Source organism: Anas acuta, chromosome 5 (assembly GCF_963932015.1).
Source record: "Anas acuta chromosome 5, bAnaAcu1.1, whole genome shotgun sequence".
Lineage (NCBI taxonomy): Eukaryota > Metazoa > Chordata > Aves > Anseriformes > Anatidae > Anas > Anas acuta.
Window position 1 is genome coordinate 32,755,640 of NC_088983.1, and position 20,363 is coordinate 32,776,002.

General features: G+C 40.0%; 1 protein-coding gene across 2 annotated transcripts in view; it reads right to left on the reverse strand.

Annotated features, from left to right (window-relative positions):
* The window catches only part of LOC137857409 (transmembrane protein 263-like), a 191,345-nt gene that overhangs the window by 115,603 nt on the left and 55,379 nt on the right, over nucleotides 1-20,363 (reverse strand). Inside the window, exon 1 of one of the 2 annotated variants that reach the window (XM_068683830.1) lies at nucleotides 11,259-11,298. The exons of the other annotated variant lie outside the window; for it this stretch is intronic. Coding sequence (XP_068539931.1) covers nucleotides 11,259-11,283 — 25 coding nt within the window. The 5' untranslated portion in view covers nucleotides 11,284-11,298. Of the gene's footprint in view, nucleotides 1-11,258; nucleotides 11,299-20,363 lie in introns of those variants that run through there. 2 annotated transcript variants of the gene reach the window in all.

Consider the following 20,363-nt stretch of genomic DNA (forward strand, 5'->3'; position numbering starts at 1 on the left):
ACTGATATAACTTACTTATTCTTTATATGCCTCCCTTATATTAAAAAAAAAAACAAACTGAAGGTTTCCATTTTTTAATGTGTAATATGAAGTGTGATTATTAAAAACATTTTTCTACCAGTGAGTTCCTCAAAAATTATTCTAATAATCACAGCTGCTTAAATTGACTTTAACACTGTGATTCATCACTTTAATTACAGAGACTTCCTGAGTTTCCTGGCTGTAGGATTCCTAACCATCCCACTGAAAATGCACAATAGGTCTTCCATAACCATTTCATAGAATACCCTGAGCTGGAAGGGACCCACAAGGATCACTGAGTCCAACTCCTGGCTCCACACAGGACCACCCAAAAATCAGACCACATGTTTGAGAGTGTTGTCCAAATGTTCCTTGAATTTCAGCAGGCTCAGTGCCATGACCACTGCCCTGGGGAGCCTGTCCCAGTGCCCGACCACCCTCTCAGTGAAGAACCTTTTCCTAAAACCAGCCTGACCCTCCCCTGTCATAGCTTCTTGCTGTTACAACTACAGCTCAGCAAATGATGAAGATGCTTCCAATATTTGACCAGTCTTAAACAAATGACTAAATCTAGGACAGACTCTCCAAAATACATGTATAAAGGCTTACATGACCAACTGTTCAAGGGCTTTATTTCCCTGGTTGGGAATGGCTGCACTTTAACACCATCTTAAAGAAAAGCAAACCTTAAAGGTCTCCAACTTGAGCAAGGAGGAGGGACACAGCTCAGCTAACCTTTGTGCTTTGCAACACCACTGGCTGTGCTTACGAAGAAGAGAGGAGGTTCTTTTTCCAGTGGGAAACTGAGCCTGCATAGGTGGCAGCACAATGCCACCTGGAAAACAAAACGGAAAGGGCACGTTAAGGGAAGAAAGATGAGAATCACCTATGAAGGGGGAGGGAGTGCAAAGCAGCACAAAGGCGGCATTGAGGTGAGAACAGAGCTGTGTAGCTGATTTCTTCTTACGTGGCAGCATGACATACCAGCTAGGTAAATGACTGGTGTTTTTCTAACAGTCTCGTAGGTTTCTAACATCACTCATTGCTTTCTTATTAACGTGGCATTTCCTTTATTGTTTTGGTCCCTTTCAGCCAAGTAGCTCTGTGCCTGTGAAGTCTATGCCTCTGACCTGAACATTGGGAGGTTAAAAGGTTTGTTCACAGAGCGTTCTGTAATTACTACAGACAATTCACTGTCGTCCAGTGGCTTCCAACTCCCCATTACATCTATTTTTAAACAGCTATCAAATCCCGTACAATACAGCAGCTCCGTGGATACACGGGTGTTTTTCTATATAGAAAGAACACAGCAGACTTCAGAGCAGCAAATAGATATTTAGTTACATGTGCGACTCTAACAACATCTTCGCCCTAATCCTATCACCCAGTATGCTTTCAGAGATTGTTTCACACAATATATTACAGTTAACTAATTTGTTTATCAGAATTGTACAAGAGCAAATGGCACTACAAACTATTTCCCCATATCAACATTTTTTTCTGTCCCAAGCAGGCCAACAAGCCATTAATCTAGCATATTTTCATTATAAGTAAACAGCTGTATGACATGAGCTTTAAATTAAACCCAAACGTTTGAGCCCGTATATAGCAGCATTTCGTCAAAATGATAATCAGTCATCAATATTGTATGTTATGCTATGCCAGTGGACCACATTACTGTATATCCATACCTTTCATCATTTATTTTTCAAATGAATTATTAGTTCTGAAAGTCCTACTGTGGTCTACAAATACATCTTCTCTAGTCTGCTCTACTGGATAATCTTCCCTGATTGCCATTTTGTATTATCTCTATTTAAGCTGTGTATAGATGCAAGTGCTTTTGCAGACTCGTTTTCTTTTCTTTTTTTTTTTTTTTTAAAGCATTGAACACAACAAAGTCCAAAAAAGGCTAATTTAAAGAAAGGGTTTGTTCTTTATTTCTTTTTATGTGTCAACATAATGGTCAGAGGATTTAGATGTTAAATGGCATGCATTATAAGTAGGCTGAAAACCCGCTCCAATAACAGTGCAAAAAGTGTATACGGGTTTGATGTTTCTTCCTAATCCCTTATGTAGTTTCCATTACAGGAACAAAAAGGAATAATAATAAAAAAAAAGCTAATGCTGAGAGGTAAGTCAGAACAGCAAAGAAATTGCAAATCTTGTTCCTACCATACCTAGTTGTTCCTAATATTTACCTGAAATATATACATGCATATATGTTTTACTGATGCTACATCACAAAACATGAATGGAGGAATTAGAAGTAGATTTTTAAATTAGAAAATCTCCTCTTTCAGTGGAAAATGCAAGCCATTAGATGAACACATTAACAGTTGTTTTCGCTGCTAAAAACAGATAAGGCTTTTGCTTCAGGGAACTAATGCAAAGGAACTTCCTTGAACTAGAACTCTGAATGCAGGCACTTCTCTTGCAAGATAAAGCAGTCAGGCTCAACCTCAGAAAAAAGTTAAAGTGCTGACTTTGCTCAAATGCCTGTGTCGCAAGATGGAAGATCTTTCTCCCTGGTCACGTGGAGGTAATTCAGTTTCTTTAGTTACCTTAAAATAAATTGGACTTCTCTTGATCACATTTAAATTAGACATTGAAACCAATATCTTATTATTTTGTGATAGCGTCTGCAAGTAATCTCTCCTTCCCAGAACAAATTACTGTCCTCTTACTAAAATCTCTTACAGATATTTGAAAGATATTTCTGCACCAGCTTGCTATTATCTAACAAGAAAGCTAAAGAACTGATACAGTCACTCACACTTCCTTTCTTCCTCCTCCCATTCTTATTTTCCCTTCAGATAAGTCACTCTCAGTGTCCTCTGCTACTCCTTCTCCTAATCCAGGCCCATAATGTTAGCTTCAAGCTACCTATCCCCTTGTTTCTAGTTTTACCTACAGAACCTCAAGCTCTGACTCTTTCATTGCTCCCTACGGCATTGCACCATTCCCTTGCTGGCTCTTACTTTCAGCTCTCAGCTGCTTGTCACTTTACACTTTTAGCTTCCACTTCCTCAGCCCCACCTTTGTCTGACAGCATTTATGGGACATCCACTTCACTGAAAATGTGGTGAAACCTCTCTACAGCCTGTTCCTAGAACCTAATGCTACATCTCAGCTGTTGGTTGCACCAGTCAAAATGCACCTAAAGAGCTAAATTAAGGGATAATTGAGCAAGTCTACAGTTTTCTTCAATTATGGTAGAATTTACAGGAACGTAGACAGGTGAAAGGCAAGGCAGTGCCTGATCATTTCTGGCCAGAGAAGGCCAGTTTGATAGCAAGTCTTAAGATGCTGTGGAGATGACAGGAGGACAGAGTCCCAGGGACAACTGAGGATTTCCTTAAGGGTAGCCACACCGCATTGATCAACACCACATTTTATTCGGGAGGTCTTTTTGCAAAGAGTTCTGGTTTTGTGGATAATCTCCTTTGCGCCATATGGGGGCCTGGCTGGGCATACACCGTCTGGGCAGATTAAAAGCATCTGAAAGCAACTGGGTAAATGTGCACTCAAATATAATCACGGAACGAGATACTGAAAGTAACAGGTTTATTGTTTGTCTTATACGCATAAATATTAAAAATGTTTGACCTACTTGTGAATGGACATGTTATGCCCTTGTAGGAAAAACCATCTAATTTTAATTTTACTTAATCCAAATATTTATAGTTTCTTTTAGTCTCACACGGTAATGACAATTTTCTGTAAATTGCAGACAGAGCATATTGACTCCCTGTTCAGCGAGGATAACTGGAGAAGAGATGCATTAGGAAAGGCAGGCATTTTACAGGAGGGAGATGCGTAGAGCTTGCTTTGCTATCAAGACTATTATTTAAAAGTGAATTTCTTAAGAGTGTGGCTATTCCTACAAGGCAAAGGAAACTGGTTTGTAGCTGAGCTCTTAATGATTGCTTCTCTTTCATTAGCTGTGGGTAGGAAGAGTAAGTAAAGGACTGCAAACATGTATTCATGATTCTCATTAGCAAAAATGGCACTGTGCAAATCAATTTCCATGGATCCTGCTAGGATGGGCTTTCTAATTAGTCCATCATTAGACAGCTAACTTTTCACCACTTCTTAGACATCAAATAGTCCATCACCCAACACATCACCCGAGCTAACAAGGAGAATTTTAATGAAAGCAAGTCAAATTGGCTGCTACCACAGAAAGCCCACAATAGGCTTTGTTATTAATCTTTCCCTATGCTCATTTCTATTCTGTATTCTAGTTTCCGTTCTCATAAACCTTTTCATTTGCACCAATAATTTTTTAACCTCTTTTTACTAAAGAACAGAGCAGCTGCAACATGGAGAAGAAAAAAAAAAAACTGAGATAAAACCAAAATAAGGTACAAGCTGAGATTGCTACTGGGTATTTTAGAGCTTTCCATCTTATGATGCTGAAGAGAAATGTCAGCTTGCTGCTTGTGGTTTTAAATGGAAGCAGCCCGTGAAAAGCATTTGGCTGATTGGCTCAGCAGTGTGGTTTAGATGAGCTTCCAGCATGGTCATCCTGCTTTACCCGGTGCAGATGCTCCATTCCAAATGGCGGGGTTCAGGCTTGAAACACCTATCAGCAGGCACAAAACGGGAAACTCCCTTAAGTTTAAAAGTTATTTGACAAACGCGTGCACAAAGGAATGAGAAAAAGATGAAAAATCCCTCTCAAAAACTGAGCAGCCATTTCTGTATTTGAGTAGCAACACCAATGTTTTCTGTTTTGTTTTTTTTTTTTTAGTTGAGGGAAAAATATTTAAAAGAATAAATCCTACACGGACATGTCCCTAATTTAAAATAGCTGCTCCTGCCTCAAGGAAAATCTGCTGCCCTACTGTTCAGGCACAATCCTGCTCATTCCAATTTTCTGTTTCTCTATCATATTTTGCCTCCCTTTCTTCTTCATTACGAGGGACATTTACATGAAACAGCGTTTTTGCTTTTAAGAGTTCATCTGTTCCTGCTGCTTATCCCCCCACCTGAAGTCATAATCCTCCGTTTGTGACGACATAATAATTTCCACTGCGACCAATTGTGATGCCACAAACAGAGGATTATGACTTTAGGTGGGAAATAAACAGCAGGAACAGATGAACAGTTAAGAAACAAAGATCCTGTTTTCATGCAAATGTCTTTTGTCATCAAGAACAAGGTTAGAGAAATGCAGAAAATATACGATAAGAGCAAGCAAGCAGAATGGGTACTAAAGAGAAACTCTCAGTATTTTCCAGGAGGCATTCAGCTGCTCCTTCAAATTAACTTCCTACGTAACTAGGAATTTTAAATGTCTCTGAAACGTAGGTAACTTTGTATTTGATTGAATTGCCAGCATAATGTGATCTGAATTATTGACATGTTCTCCCCAGCAGGGCTCGTGCACTTTGCCATGGGGGTTTATGAATGGATTTTTAAAAAAGGGGGTGGTGGTGGTGGGGAATCAGAAATCAGACCAAGAGGGGTTCCTGATGTCAAAGCTTAGCTGGGCTGAAAATGTTCCTCCCCTCCTTCTTGCAAACAAACAAATCTCCAATTTCAGAAGTATCACTAGCTGAATTAATATTCAGGTAATTCAAGGAACAGAAGCAGCAGCAGCAATTTGGTTTTTAATTTAGTTTGGATCAATTTTGAGACTGTTGCAGTTATAATTAGAGAGCTGCAATAAATAGTTAAGCTCCCTCTAAATTTATTCAGAGCACAGGCTATAGGATACAGTCCAAAAGGACACACCTAAACAAAACAGGGCAAATTTTTGCTGTGCTTAGTGAATGAATAGAAAAAATGAATCAGTGGAGAAGAAAAACATCTGATCCTATATTTCATCATGGAATAAAACCAACTCCTAGGCAAAAGAATTTAAAAAAATCCCCAATTTTCAGAATATGGACCTTTTGCTTCAAAATGACACATTTAGAAATAAACATTCAAAATACAAGCTCAAAAACATTTTGGGGGTCAAGTGATATGGTTTAGGTTAATTCAATTTGTTCTCAGCTCAGCCACTGAACTTAACACGTGGATACTCCTGGTGTCTACAATACGGAGCTCAGTGAACTTAAAGCTCACACGGCAGAGCTTGGGGGGCAAGTTATTTGGTCCAAACGAGCTCTGCCAACTTGGTGCAGAACTGATGTGCTCCTAAGACCCAATGGTGGTGACCAGCACCACTCTCCTATTCCCAGACCTCCCCCCAGTAAAACTTCCAGAAACAGTGAGGGGGGTACGTGTGTATGGCATTTATTTAGTAAGGCTCACTGGGACTTGATCTCCCAGCTGGGACTTCTGACCTCAGTTTGCTAACAGCCCCTGTAAACTCATCTTTAGAAGGCCACCTCACATCCTGAAACAGATTGAAGCAGCTAAATACTAACACGATTTCTCCTTTGTTCTTTAATTTTTACTTTAGAAGATGCAGAGACCTTGGCTCAGATCCATTCAGACAAGCTTTAAGCAGTTTGCTGAAGCCTGGGATTAAAGGCCCAATTTTCCTAATCTTCCTACAACCACAAGACCTCCAGAAGATGATTTATCCGTCTCAAGTTCTGAATCACCCGACCGAAATGCCTCGCTGGCTGCGGAGGGAACAGAGCTATGACTATGGGAACATCCCATCACGCTCTCAGTTCCCCTCCCATTCCCAAGCAATCCACTTCCATCCCATGAAACCAACAGCACGCTGAGCTGCGCAACAGGTGATTTGTGATCTTCCACCATCAGCAACAAACTTTTAACCTGACACGGTGCTATGTTAAGACAACCATTCAGCGTAGTCTCTGCTGCAAAGCAGGCAAAAAATTGCCCTGCTATTACGTTGTCAGATTTTCTAACCATTTCAAGGTCTCATTTCTGAGACTATTAATTTTAGACAAAATACACCCGTAGCTTCTAATCCAGGGTGCATATACGTTTTTGTTTGTTTGTTTTAAAAGTAGTATTTTACTGACCTACCTGACATTTAGAAAGAAAAGGATCACAGAAAGAACAGGAAGAAGGAAGGAAAAACAAACACGTTATTTTTAATGTGTGTCTTCTTGAAAACATGTTTTTTCATACAGCTGTTCCTTTAAGCCAGCAACAGACGTGGGTGAGGCATAGAAATCAACTCTAAAAACTGGTCTGTAATAATTAAAGTACACAAATTGAACATAATTAAGTTATACCAGCTGGGCATGTGCTATGTGTATTTCGATGATGAGGTCGGCAGTAAAAAGCTATATGGAATGGATGTTAAGGTAATTTCTATACAATTTTCCACTTACACTAAATGTGCCGAGATATTCAGATTGTAAAAGGGTCTGAAGTGCAAGAAGCAAGTTTGTATTTAAAAATTCATTTAATAGATCAAATTAAAAAGTGAAATATGAAAAATTAAAGCATCCCTCCACTATTGTCAGTTTGATAAAACGGAAAGAAAGAAGTACAATGAAACAATTTCAGTCTCAAATTTGCTTGCAGTTTTTGATGTGACCCCTAGCCATAACTCTCAAATCACTTCTCTACAAAGGAAAATTACCCATTCTTACGGTCTGTAAAAGTTGCTGTTCTTTCTAAGCATATTTTTCCTTCCAAATCTTGTACAAGATTGTACTGAGAAATTTGGAACAGGCAGCACCAGGCTAACTTATGTTAGTTTATGTACTTTAAAAGGCATATACCATTTATAAAATGTCTCATCCTTAAAAGCAACTGAAACAGATCTGCAGTCCAATATGTTAAAGGGGGAAAAGAAAGGGCTACAAGATCTTAAGAAGTCATCTAGTCCACCCACAGTTAAGAGTTAATGGTTATGGTATTCCTGAGAAAAATCGAACACATGAGAAAGAAATCCAATAATCAAGACTACGATACCCTAACTGCAACACCTTACGGAGTTTTCTTCCTGCTAGAAATAATTTCACAACTTGAATCTACCTTACTGTAGTTAGAGCTCTTTACCACTTCTATCCAGCACCTACACAGAGTCCACGTTCCTTTTATTTTTTCAGCAGCCTTTCAAATGTTTGAAAGATACCGCTCTGCTATCCTCCCTCCTTCAGACTAATCAGCCCCAGATCTTTGTCCTGCTCCAAACAGTAAGGTTTCCAGGCTGGATCATCCTCACTGCTCTCCACTACACTCTTCTGCTGCTTGGACCATGCCCAGAGCAGAACACCACACTCCGTCTTCAGGATTATTTCACGCATCTTCTAGTACACACCCTCTGGCATCCTTTTTTCAATTCCAACACATTGACTTAAATGGAAAACAGACTAGGTGCTAAGATCAGACCTTTTTCTACAACACCCCTGCTTAGCCAGTTAATTCTCTACTCTGTTCATGCAAGCTATGCTGTTTATTATTCTGAAGTCTAGGAAGCTGCACTTTTCCTTACAGGATATCATTCCCTCTTCCTCCCAAGCCACTACTCCAACCTGTCAAGATTATATTCATTTCTTGCTGTGCCCTTCAACATATTTGCAGTCCCTCCCAATTTCATATCATTTGTATAATCCAGATGAAGTACAGGAGAGCATCAATGAAAACACCGAGCATTGCTGGGGCAGGACTGACCCCGCAGACTGATGTCTCCCCACAATTAAGAGTGAGTTGGTGGGTGCAGTGAGCTGACTGGTTTTGCAGTATGCTGCAGATGTGCGGTCCTTCACACAGGAGACCACTGTGCTGGGAAAACCCTGTGAAGTTTTCTCTTCTCCAGATATAAATACCATGACAGAAATCTTCCGCTTTATTTCCCAAGCTGTATCTGCAACAGACATTCAAACTGCTCCCCAAATAATACTCAGTTACTATTAAGCATGTTTTTGAAATTTATATTGGCAGAGACAAACAGAGCAATCTACCAACTCCTCACCAGAGGACCTCTGTCTCAAACTTTATCTGAGAACGTATCTTTATATATGAACAGATACATCCCCACATACACGGAAGGCAAAAGGAACGTGCTATTAACAAAGGCCAGTGTTGGAACCTTGACAGGCACCAAAAAAATTCAGTACTTTAATATTGCTGTAACTGCAAAACCAGTGATTATGAATACAATCCCACTATACTCACTGTATATTAACTTTTTCTGTTCCTTAAGAAAGATGACGACAGGCTTGGCTTTTGCTTCTCTATACCTCAAGTGAATTCAGGCATTTGATTATGTCCATAGAAATGAAGTATTTTTGACAGCCTTCATCAAGGAGATGTCAAACAAATATTATATATGCATCCATCATTGCTACAGCTCTTGTTTTTAAATTATCTGACTTTAGAGAAATTGAGAAAAAGGTGACACATATAAAGAAGATGAAATATACTACCTAATGATAGTGCTTTCCTGAGACAATTCCTTGGCAAAGTAGACATTTAGTGACTATGGCAGAATGAAACATGGAACCTGGGTTACCAACAGCTGTTAAACTTAGCACTTTAGACCACACTTTGAAGGAAAAGGACATTTTATTTGTCCTGGTATTCTAAAATATATCACAGGTTTTGTTTTGTTTCAACTGAGGAACACAACTAGCTCATTAGAATTACTAAGCCCATTTGTTTTTCCAGTATGGTGACAGAGAAGGAAAGAGAAGACATCTGCTAAAATAGAATGGCAGCAATAATGTTAGACGGACACCTATCTGTCTCCCTTAAAAATCCAATACAGTATTGCTGTAATTTGCTCCCCACAACTGGCCATCAATTCATCTTTTGCAAGAGAGGTTTAGGAGCATAAACTTCTATTGATTTTAATATTAAGAATAAAGCTGGAAGATAGCCACATGCAGAACATCTTCCAAATGTGTTTCACAAGAAAGACCTTAAAGCTGCTTCCCAGCTTAAATCTCTGCAAATTTACATACTCTGAAAAGCTAAAAGAATGCCTTGCTACACTCACAACAGTGAGCACTGCAGTAAACCACAGTAACTGCAAAAACTGTCCCCACTGATGCACTGGGTGCTCTTTGCATTAAGGATGGTTTCACACCTTCTAAACTTCTTGAATTCAGGAGGAAATCAATGTTTACCACAGAGCAACATATGGAATTAGTTCCCATTCAACCTATGCAAAGGCATTTATTTTCTATCCTTGAAAGAGCTTTACATCTCAAACTTGGAATATCTGGAGACCTCACTCCATGTAATCTCTAATCCTCCATCTCAAAGCTTTCTATCTACCTCCACAAGCTGCATTTGGGTGAATAATAACTTTTCTAAAGGAGGAGTGTGTATTGTAAAAGCTTATTTTTAATCAACTAATAAAACTGGAGCCATTCAAAAAGGAGCCTCAGCTATGAAGGCCCAATACACTGGAAATATGACTTCCCCCAGCAATGCTCACCAGAAATTGTTTCATCATTTATAATGAAAATACTTAATCAGATAAAAGTCACAAGATGCATTGCCTGACAAGAGTCAGTGAAAAACTGGGAAGAGATGCAATATAAGCTACCACAAATATAACAGAGAGGCTTACATGTTAATAAAGCTGACATCGCAAACTCCTTTTGTATTTAGGTCTCTACCCAATGTTACGTTGCTGTTGTTGTTTATGAACTTGTATATTTGTAATGCATCAAGTCAACAGAACAGCCTGCTGAATTTAGATACAGATAACACAGGACATTGCAAACTACAGTGACCTTTTTTTTTTTTTTTCAAAGGGCAGGCTCAGCAGGATGGAGAGGGATTACACCTTACCATTTTAACCATATGTCATAAAAACAGAGATCAGAAAACAAACTACTTTCACATTTTCCCACTAATAAAATATCCAAATTCTGGAAAAACCTTTCTCATACGCTTGAGGAGTCACTGAAAGCATTCTCTCTCCATTACCAACACATTTGTTGGTACTCTGTTTATACACAATACGTGTGAAATAGAGGTATGAAATTTTAGGACTGTCTAAATTTGAGGTCGATTCACCACAAGCAAAATTACTAACACAGCATCTGACAAACCACACACAAGACAGGATATGAGGCAAGGGCCTCAGGTTGTGCCAGAAGAGGTTTAGATTGGGTATCAGGAAGAATTTCTTCGGAGAAAGGACAGTTAGGCTGCCCAGGGACCTGGCGGAGTTGCCAGTCCTGGAGGTGTTTAAGAGACGTGGTTATGGTGGTCTTGTAGTGTTAGGTGAATGGTTAGACATGATGACCTTAGAGGTCTTTTTCAACCTAAATGATTCCATGACTCTAAGCTTCCAAAATGTCCAGTTACATAGGTTCAAACTAGAAACTCACCTTGTGTCCTGTGAGATCCCACCATCAGCAGCACAACCCATGTATGAGCTGACAAATAAGAGAGCAAAGGCTGAGCCAAGAACTCAAAGCTTCAGTTCTTCAGTGCAATTTTCTTGTAAAATCTTGAAATAATAACTTCCTTTTAAAACCTCTTTTGCAGAATGTTCTCAAATGTTTAGTCAACCTAAAAATTCAGACAGGAATTCCACAACTTGACAAGCTTTGAATTCATTTCTTGAATGGAAAGTTCTGGATACTGAAAGAAAAAATGCTCAAAGTCTGCATGTCTGCTTTAATAGATCTACGAAAACTACTGCTGTTCAATTAATATTATTAGATTTATTTTTAAAAATATAGAGATATATGTTTTTATTTACAAATCATCTTTAGAAGGAACAAAACAGGATGGCAGTTCTATCGGGGAACGCAGCATTATTAAAACTATAAATCCCACGAAAATGAAATATGAAAATGAAAATAAGTCTTTTTATATATTCCTTCCAGTACTGAAAAGGGTAAAAATGGTTTCCCAGAAGTTCAGTAGACAATTTAATATTTTATTTACCTAAAGTTAGTGCTTTGCTTCCTTCCTTGCTTCTCTGAGGAATAATGGGTGCTCTAAAGAGATATGAGATTGGAAAGCCCATGATAAATTCTTATTCAGCAAAACAGTCGAATTCATGTCTTACATCCAACATGTGCCCAAGGTACAATGACTTCAGCTGATTTTAAGTGTTGTGTAATGCATCCAGTTAGCAGGGTTACTTTCCTAAATCATCACTGAAGTGGCCTAACAATCTAAAGGTCTTCATTTACCACACCAGAAGATTAGAATTTCATTAAAAATGAAATGCTAGATTAAGAATTAAATTGTCTACAAATGACTGAAAGGTAAAGGCATTTTTTGTTTGGGGTTTTTGTTTGCCTTGTTAAATGCATTAAAAAGGTCTTTCTAGTACTGAACTAATTTAGAGCAAAATCTTCAGAGATGCGCATCCACATCATGTACGTGTTACTGCACCTAATTAACAAAAAATAAAATCAACTGTTGTTGATAAAATCAACCTGCAAATAACTTTTCCTTAGAAAAGTTATAGGAGAATTCTTAGTCTGATTTCCAACAGTAAAAAGAAAAATAGCACATTGTGACTACCCCTACTCCTTGGAGCTTTACCATTAGTTTCATCTAAATTCCACAGCCTGGGAACAGCATGACATCCAACCATTTAGCAAGACATCCATCCATTTGTCTCAGTTGTGCCTGACAAATCTTGCTGGGGGAGCATAAATGCTGCAGCATGCCTGCCCAGCTTCCACCAGTACACCAGACCAAAGAACCTCACTGCACGTTGTGGCACCAGCAAGCAGTTCACATGCACCACAGCTTTGTGGTGCCTTCTCCAAAGGGAGAATAACAAGAGATTTACTGTTAGCTCTCTGTCTTGGAAGAGATTTACTGCACCTGCGCTATTTTTTTCTATGCAATAAATGGACACTGATTTGAAAACTGAACGCTTTAAGAAAATGCTTCAGTATGTGTCAAGGTTAAACCCGTATCTGCTGTGTGACCATTTTAACAAGATTTGTGAACTTGCCTGTGCCTGCAATGATAAACACCAAACATATCCACACCTTCCTTCCAGCACCGCTTGGGTTTACGCTGTCCATCAGCTTTTGCTCCAGCCTCCCCGTGACTAACCTCAGTTTAGCACCTCTTCCTTTCCATGTACAACGCATCCCTTTTCTTTCTGCTAGTTGTGATGGTCTTCTTCCCTCAGGTTTCCTACTTTTGAAAGCAGCTTACCCCCTTGTTATCTCTTTTTAGGTGGCAGAATGAGAGAGCAAAGAAATGGAAGCAAAGATGTATCATAATTTGGCAATAGTTCAGCTGGTGTATAGGCTCAAGAGCCCCTATCCATCACCATTCTTATGCCAAGATGAAGAAAATACCTTTTCTTGTCACTGCCTCATGCAGTGGGTGAAAAATATCAATACGAAAAAGGTTCAAAAGCAAGGAGAAAACAAAGACCAATTTCAAAAGGCAACTTGGTAACTGTTGCAAGCACTGAAGTAAGGGATTTCACAGCATGAGGAAGAAAAAACACACACCTGCTAGCTTTAAATTTGAGGCACTATGAAGCAGATTTGTTTCCATTTCATCTCCATATGACAGGGGTGCTCAGTAGGCATCTGTATGTGCTTCGGGACAGATTTGCAAATGAACAGCGCGTTTGACCTTGGTAGCACCTACACCAAGCCCAAGTAAAAACTACACTGTGCTTCCTCTGGTGTGTGAGAGGACTTGATGCGCTGTCATCACGAGCCTCCCACTCCAGTCTCACATCCCCTCCTCACCAGAGACTACACACTGACTGCTCAAGCAAGGAGATCAGAAGGTAAGACGCTACCCTGTTTTTCAGGACAGATATGCAGTACAAAAGCAGCAAAAAGATATGAGCAATTCAGCTAGGAAAGCTTACTCAAACAGCTGCAGAGAGAGATAGAGATTAGCAGGCTGAAAGAGCTCAGGAATGGCAGGAGCAGAGGACGGAGGAATCCTGTATAACCTAACTGATCCTGTCAAACCTGAGGCTGAGGGAGGACTGCTGCCAAACATTTTTCCAAATCTCCTCTTGTTTTGAAAGCAAAGCTGTTGTGAGTAAGATAAAACTCTGTTTAATGTTCTGGCCTCTCCTGTTCCCTGCCAGGGGTGGGGGGCATGGGTTTGAGCATGTGTTTACAGGAAAGGTGCAGAACACAGAGCCGAGGCTGCGAGTGCTGGGGAAGAGGCCCTCACAGACTGGCCCCCCTGCAGGAGAGAGCACGGACAAGCGCTCCAGGGGTGCTGCTGGCTGCTCACCAAATTCCTTATGCATCTCTGTTGATCCTTTTGGAGTAGTTTTCCAGGTGCTTGTAGTCTTATTTGAAGTATTGTACCACCTCTGTGTTCATCTGCATACAAGGATGAGGAGCTTAAGCTGGAAAAGTTGCACAGAAAGGTTATGGCATGATTAGGGCAATGGAGTCTCTTTAAAAGAGAAATCAGTTTCTCCTTACAAATGCAGAGAGGGTAGGTGGAAGGGATAAGCATACAGGAAGAAGAACACTGAACTACTTCAGTCCAAGGACAGTGTTTCAGTTGGGGACCAAGCAGTTATAAAATGGTTGTATCCAAGTTCTGGCAGTGAAGTTCAGGAAATTAAGACTCTAGAATGAAGTTCCAGAATGGTTTTCCCATATTTAGGAGGAAGCAAGAAACCTGTGTTGTTTGAAGATATGCTGAAAAGCTTATAAAAGATCAGTGTAAGTGGTTGGCATTCCAATGTAGTCAGGAAAAAGGACTGGATCACCATTTGTTTGCATTGTTTTTATTTTCTACAAATATCAGATTCAGGTCTTCTTCAGTAATGTGGAGGATTCAAAACAGAAATTTTCCTCTTTTCAATCCATATTTTCCTCTCTTGCAGAGCCCCAGAAAATGGCCACAGATGGGCAGAAAGTTGGGTAGGATGTGTCGCTGTTTAGTGCAATTACATGGACAGATGCCAAAGTGATACATTCTGCTCATGTTTGATGTTAAAACATTTACAAAAATAAGGAGTGGAAGGAAAGTCTATGCAGTGCCACTGCCTCATATCCCAGTGCAGTTCCTCATTTTTGAGTAGCAAAAAATCCTACCAATCTAATTCCTAATTTAATCTACAAATTTTAGCCAATAAATCCTATGCAGATAAATACTATGCAAATGCTTATGCCCAATACATGTGTGGTATCTTCAAACTCTCCTGTTCTGATTGATGGCGTATTATGGTTGCAACTTCTGGTCTGTTATTACAGGTTATCAACTCATACTAAGTTGGTGAGAAGCACACCCGGAATACACAGAGCTCATATTCTGTGAATGTTCCAAGTTTAACACCTAGCACGCAGTTGTTGCTGTTATGGAGGAGCACACTCAATGATCCAGTGGTCCCTCCCATCTGTATATTCATAAGAATATGCAATAACAGTGATAATGCTGTGCGACTTGAGAGTCCCTTGCTAATAGTTACTGTGAAGTCAACTCTCCTTTTTTACAGCCTGTGCTATGTGGAGGTGTTAAAGCAAAACAATTTAAGTGCTACTATACATTTAATAAGATAAAAACAAGTACTGAACATTACCACTCTAGATGCATCACTGGAGTTCAAAGGCTTTTCATTATCTAACATATTTCATTTATTTTTACCTAGGTAGTTTTAGAAGTGCCTTTCAAATCACATCCTCCTCTATTAGAGATATTCAAAGCAATCCTTCAGACTTCTTTTAAAAGCTGCACAGCACTGAAACACATGGATGCAATCAGCTTGGTGATGGGCATGACTCCCAGAAAGCAACACTCCCAGGGCACTCGCCAATTTTATTTCAAGTTCACACATGCAGTATCTGGCTCTTTAGTGGGATCTTCCAGCCGCATCTGTGTACACTGCAGGGAGGCCTGGTACTTCTGTTAGCAGATGGCAGCTGACTATTTCCCTGTATTGTCCAAGTGGGAACTGAGTATCCACAACAATGACTGAAATTGGAACATTTTTACATGAAGCACTGGAAAATTAAGTTAAAAAACAGCTACAGGAATGATGTTTAACTTCCTAGTCATTCCTCCTTCCAGCTTTCACTTAAACGTGGTGTTTCCAACCAGCTTTTTACGAAATACACTGTAGGGATGGCCTAGCTTTAATGGGCCATGGGCCATTACATTACCTAATACATCCATGAGGAAGACTGCTGGATCATTCCTCCTCTCTCCTCTTCTTCCAGCGCTGCTTCACAGGAGTGTTGCCTGCAAGGTTCTCATGTGCTTCCCCTGGAACTGAACCATGTGGTTTGTTACAGCTGTCCGGGAACCTCCCAGCACCACTCCTTTCTGCAGACAGCTAGAGCACAGCTTGGTCCTGCCCCAAGGATGGCAGGCAAAGTCTTCATCTGAGATTAATAACTCAGGAGAAAAGCTGGTTTCCTTCACAAAAAGACAGTAATCACCTGAGGAAAGCATGCAAACACCTCTCACGGAAAGAAGGTGCACCAGCTGCTATTTCTTTTCAAAGGCTTCAGAGAAACTCAACCCATTTAAGTTGTCAAAGCTACTCATGTCAGGGAAAGGGAAATACATGTGAAGTTACAAAGCAATACTGTACAGCAATTTTCATGTTTGTGCAACTTACTAACATTTATTAAGGCACAAAAAAAATACTATGTTTTGTGGGAATTAGTCAGGTTTGTTCCTTCAATGTAAAGGTGGAAGAACAGAGATGAGGAATACACATACCTTGTCTAAAACTCGAGGACAGAGAGGGGTTTAGAGAACAAGTTCCCACACCTCGCTTTGGTGCTCAAATCATGACCACTCCATCAGAAACCTGCAAATTCCTATACTCCGCTCCTGCAAATCCACTGTCTCTAAAACATGCATGGTCTATGCAATGAAAAGGAACGCATCAGTACCAGCCACACGGACAGTGATGTCTAGTTAACATGACGACTAAAAAAAACCAGAAAAGCATGGACCAAAGAAATGTGTCCAAATTTCAATCTACTCAAGACATAAAATGACACCCCTGAGACCTCACCCGGTAAAAAGAAGTCAATTCAGTCAGTCCATGGAAGGAGGGCAAGAGGTAAGAATCACTGCTACAGGCAGAGAGCTCCCTAAATTGTTCCATTAATGCATTCTGTGGCTCAGTATGCAGGGGTCTAAATGACACCTTACCCAAAGCTGTGAGACTTCAGATAAAAGGAAGCAAAATGGAAAGAGGCAGCCATGAATAACAGAAAGAGCAGAAACAGACACACAAAGGCAAAAATATATCCAGTTTTGAAGGTAAGAGATTAGATGCCAAGATAATAGCTTGCCAATACCTTCAAAATGTCCATGGAGAGGCAGTAAAATACACTATTCAAGATGTTAGCAAGAACATAACTCTGGAGAGAGCTGAGTCTTGCTACTATGAAAAACTTAGTTACAGTTAGGAGAAAGAATATGGCATGCTCTTCCGGGCAAGACTGCAAGCATCTACTCTCGGATAAATATTCAGACATAAAATAGATAAGCCTTCATAAATATTCAGTAGGGACAACCTTGCGTACCACAGGGACTCAGGAGAGTGTAGATGACCAGCTATGTCTTCATTACCTCTTATATCTGGGATTCAATTAGTCTGAAAAATCTGCATGGAATTACTCCAGCACCGATACAAAGAAACCTACCGGGAGCAGTAAGAGGTCATTTTAGCTGATTAGCAGACTGCGAGGCTCTAAAACACGTCCTTTGTTTAACTACAAAAGAGATACAATATGGACAGGAGCTGTGGCATCCTTAGGTAGGGAACAAAGAAGAGTACTTCAGGACTAAAGTTCAGCTTACTTTCTCATAAAGCCATGGTTCAGGTGGCTTTGTGAACAAGAGGGATGACTAATGCTGGGTGACTTGTAATTTGTAAATAGATAAAGGAAAGGACAGTTCAGAGAATAAATCACTCAGAAGCAAGAAAAACTTAGGATTCAGACCTTGCTCTTCACGTACTTCCCTAAGAGATGCTGGACAAACCAAATGTTATCTGATCAACTTAAACAGTGCTCGGTGTTCCACATAATCAATTAATCTGGGAACTTTGTCTATTCGTTTTATGTTTAGTCAGGAGCGAGCTTTATTTTTTTTTTATCCTAATATCAAGAGATTTTTAAACCCTCCCTTTATTCATTAATGAATTATTCATTAATTCATTCCCCTCCCCGCCAAACCTGAGCATCACTTTGAAAATTCCTATCTAGCATTAACTTTGTTATATTGTGGAATGCAAACGGGAACTACAGGAGCTCCTGTGTGCAGCTAGACACTGCTCCTTGGTGGTGCTGCCTTTCTTTTGGGGAAAACACATACATATGGTATGTGTAAGGAACACTGAGCTCTAATGAAGCGTAAGAAAACAGAAAAGAAAAAATACATTTCTCAGAGACCTACCTTAGCTTTAAGCTGGCACGGGTACAGTTTCACAAGGGCTACCCCCAGGCTGCACGCACCATCACGACTGTGAACACCTGGCTTCAGGTAGCACAGCTTTGTGCGGGTGGAGACAAAGCACCTTCAAAACACGGGGGCTAACTAGAGCATAAGGGCTCCTTAATCCGTTTAACAATGCTATATATTGGTAATGATCAGTTGACCCGAAGCTCTCTTATCACTAGCATTCAGCAGCCTGGATGGGACCGTTCCAGCTCAATACTTTTCACGTCTGTTCTTGCCAATCTGGCAGGTTTTCCATAAGACCTTGATTTCCCAGTTCAAGTAAAACTGCGGCTAGAAATCTAAAGCCTGGCATGTAAACTCACACATCCTGTGCTTCAGCATACAACAGCTGCAGATTTATAAGCTAATTCTCTTGTTAAATGCGTGCAAGATTGGCTCAATGCGTTTAGGACTGAGCCTTTATGGATCACACCATAAAGACAACTACATGACTCCCAGATGACTCTGTTCTTTTCTGGCTTCTACTGAAAGGAAAATGAGGATTGTCCAGGTCCCATTTGTTTATGCAGTCCTCATTTACTCTCGGACAAAGCACTTTGATGTCCAAGCTTCTTCTGTGTTTGCCCTATTTCATTCGTCTCTTGAGTTGTTAAAATTATTTTTCTACCTGCAACAACTGATTATCTTTTATTTATTTATTTATAATCCCAAGTATCTGAATCCTTTCCATTGGGAGCTAGTAAGACAACAGGGGTTGAATGTAGAAAAAATTGTGGTTTTGTTTTGTTTTGTTTTTTGTTTTTCAGACATAGTATGAAATATCAAGTTGTTTGGTGGAAAAGGTAGTCTAGCATGTCAGAATTAAAATTTAACTCCTTCTGACTTTTATCCAAGATGGAAAGACAAAGCTATTCCTTGACTTCAAAGAAAAATTAATTTAACCTTATGAGAGCTAAACAAAACTTTTCAAATTTCTGCAATATGATTGCTACTTAATATGTTCTATCAGAAATATCAAAACAGTAGCCAGAAAAGACCCAGGTGTTTTAAAAGAACAAAAAGAAGAAAACCCCAGGACTACGCAGGAACTACTTCATTATCCATTATGCTAGTGAACAGAAACAGGAAAGGAAACCCTGCTAAAGTAGTTTATCATTGCCTCCATACATTCTGCCACAGCATATCCATTTTATGAAATGTTTGACTCAGAGAGGACCACAGCAGTGGCAATAAGGCAGTCTGTATTGTTCTGTAGCAGAAGTGGACTCATTATGAAAAAATCCATGTTACCGAAGGAGACGCTGACAATTTCAGTAATTTGTTTATCCAGTTGCTTTTGTGTGGTGACCTGCTACAATAAAAATGTTTTGGGTGGCAGGTAGAAGTAGAAAATAAATGTGAAAACGATCCATACAGAAATGTTGGTCTGTTACCAATTAATTATGGTGAACTGTCAACATAAGAGTTACTTTACATCAAGATGCAATCAAAGGCTAACCACCACTCGTCAACTTCTAAAGATTATCAGAACAAGAGGCAAAACACAGAACAAACACAGAATGCTTGCAAACCCTCGTTTTTCCACTCTAAGAAATCCAAAGGTTCGCGATTTTATTTGATTACAAGGTTCTGAAAAACTCCATTGTGCGCATCCTGGCAGGAAAGAAGTTCGGAGCCTGAGACTCCCCCGGCCACAGGGAGCAAAGGGAGCTCTCTGCAGCCGTGGCACTAGCTTAGGTCAAGGCCCGGAACCAGGAGCAGGACAGGCTCAACTCCTACCCCACCTTTCTGCCTGCACAAGAAAGCCACCCACTCTAAGGGCAGAGGGGAGATCCGCACCACAAAACGTGCTCTCACACAGAAGCCAAAGCACAACTGAATCAAAGATCCTTTTGTGCTCCAGTTTCAGTTTAACGGGGTAAAATCTCCTCCTCATCTTCCTGCTACAATGCGTACTTGCCAAGCACTGCTATGGCAGCAATATTACAGAACTGCCTGTGAGAAGAAATCATTTCTGACATTACGGAGAGATTTGCAATATAGCCAATACTTGAAGTCATATGCCCACAAAGAACGAGTAAAAGCAAATGCACTAAAGA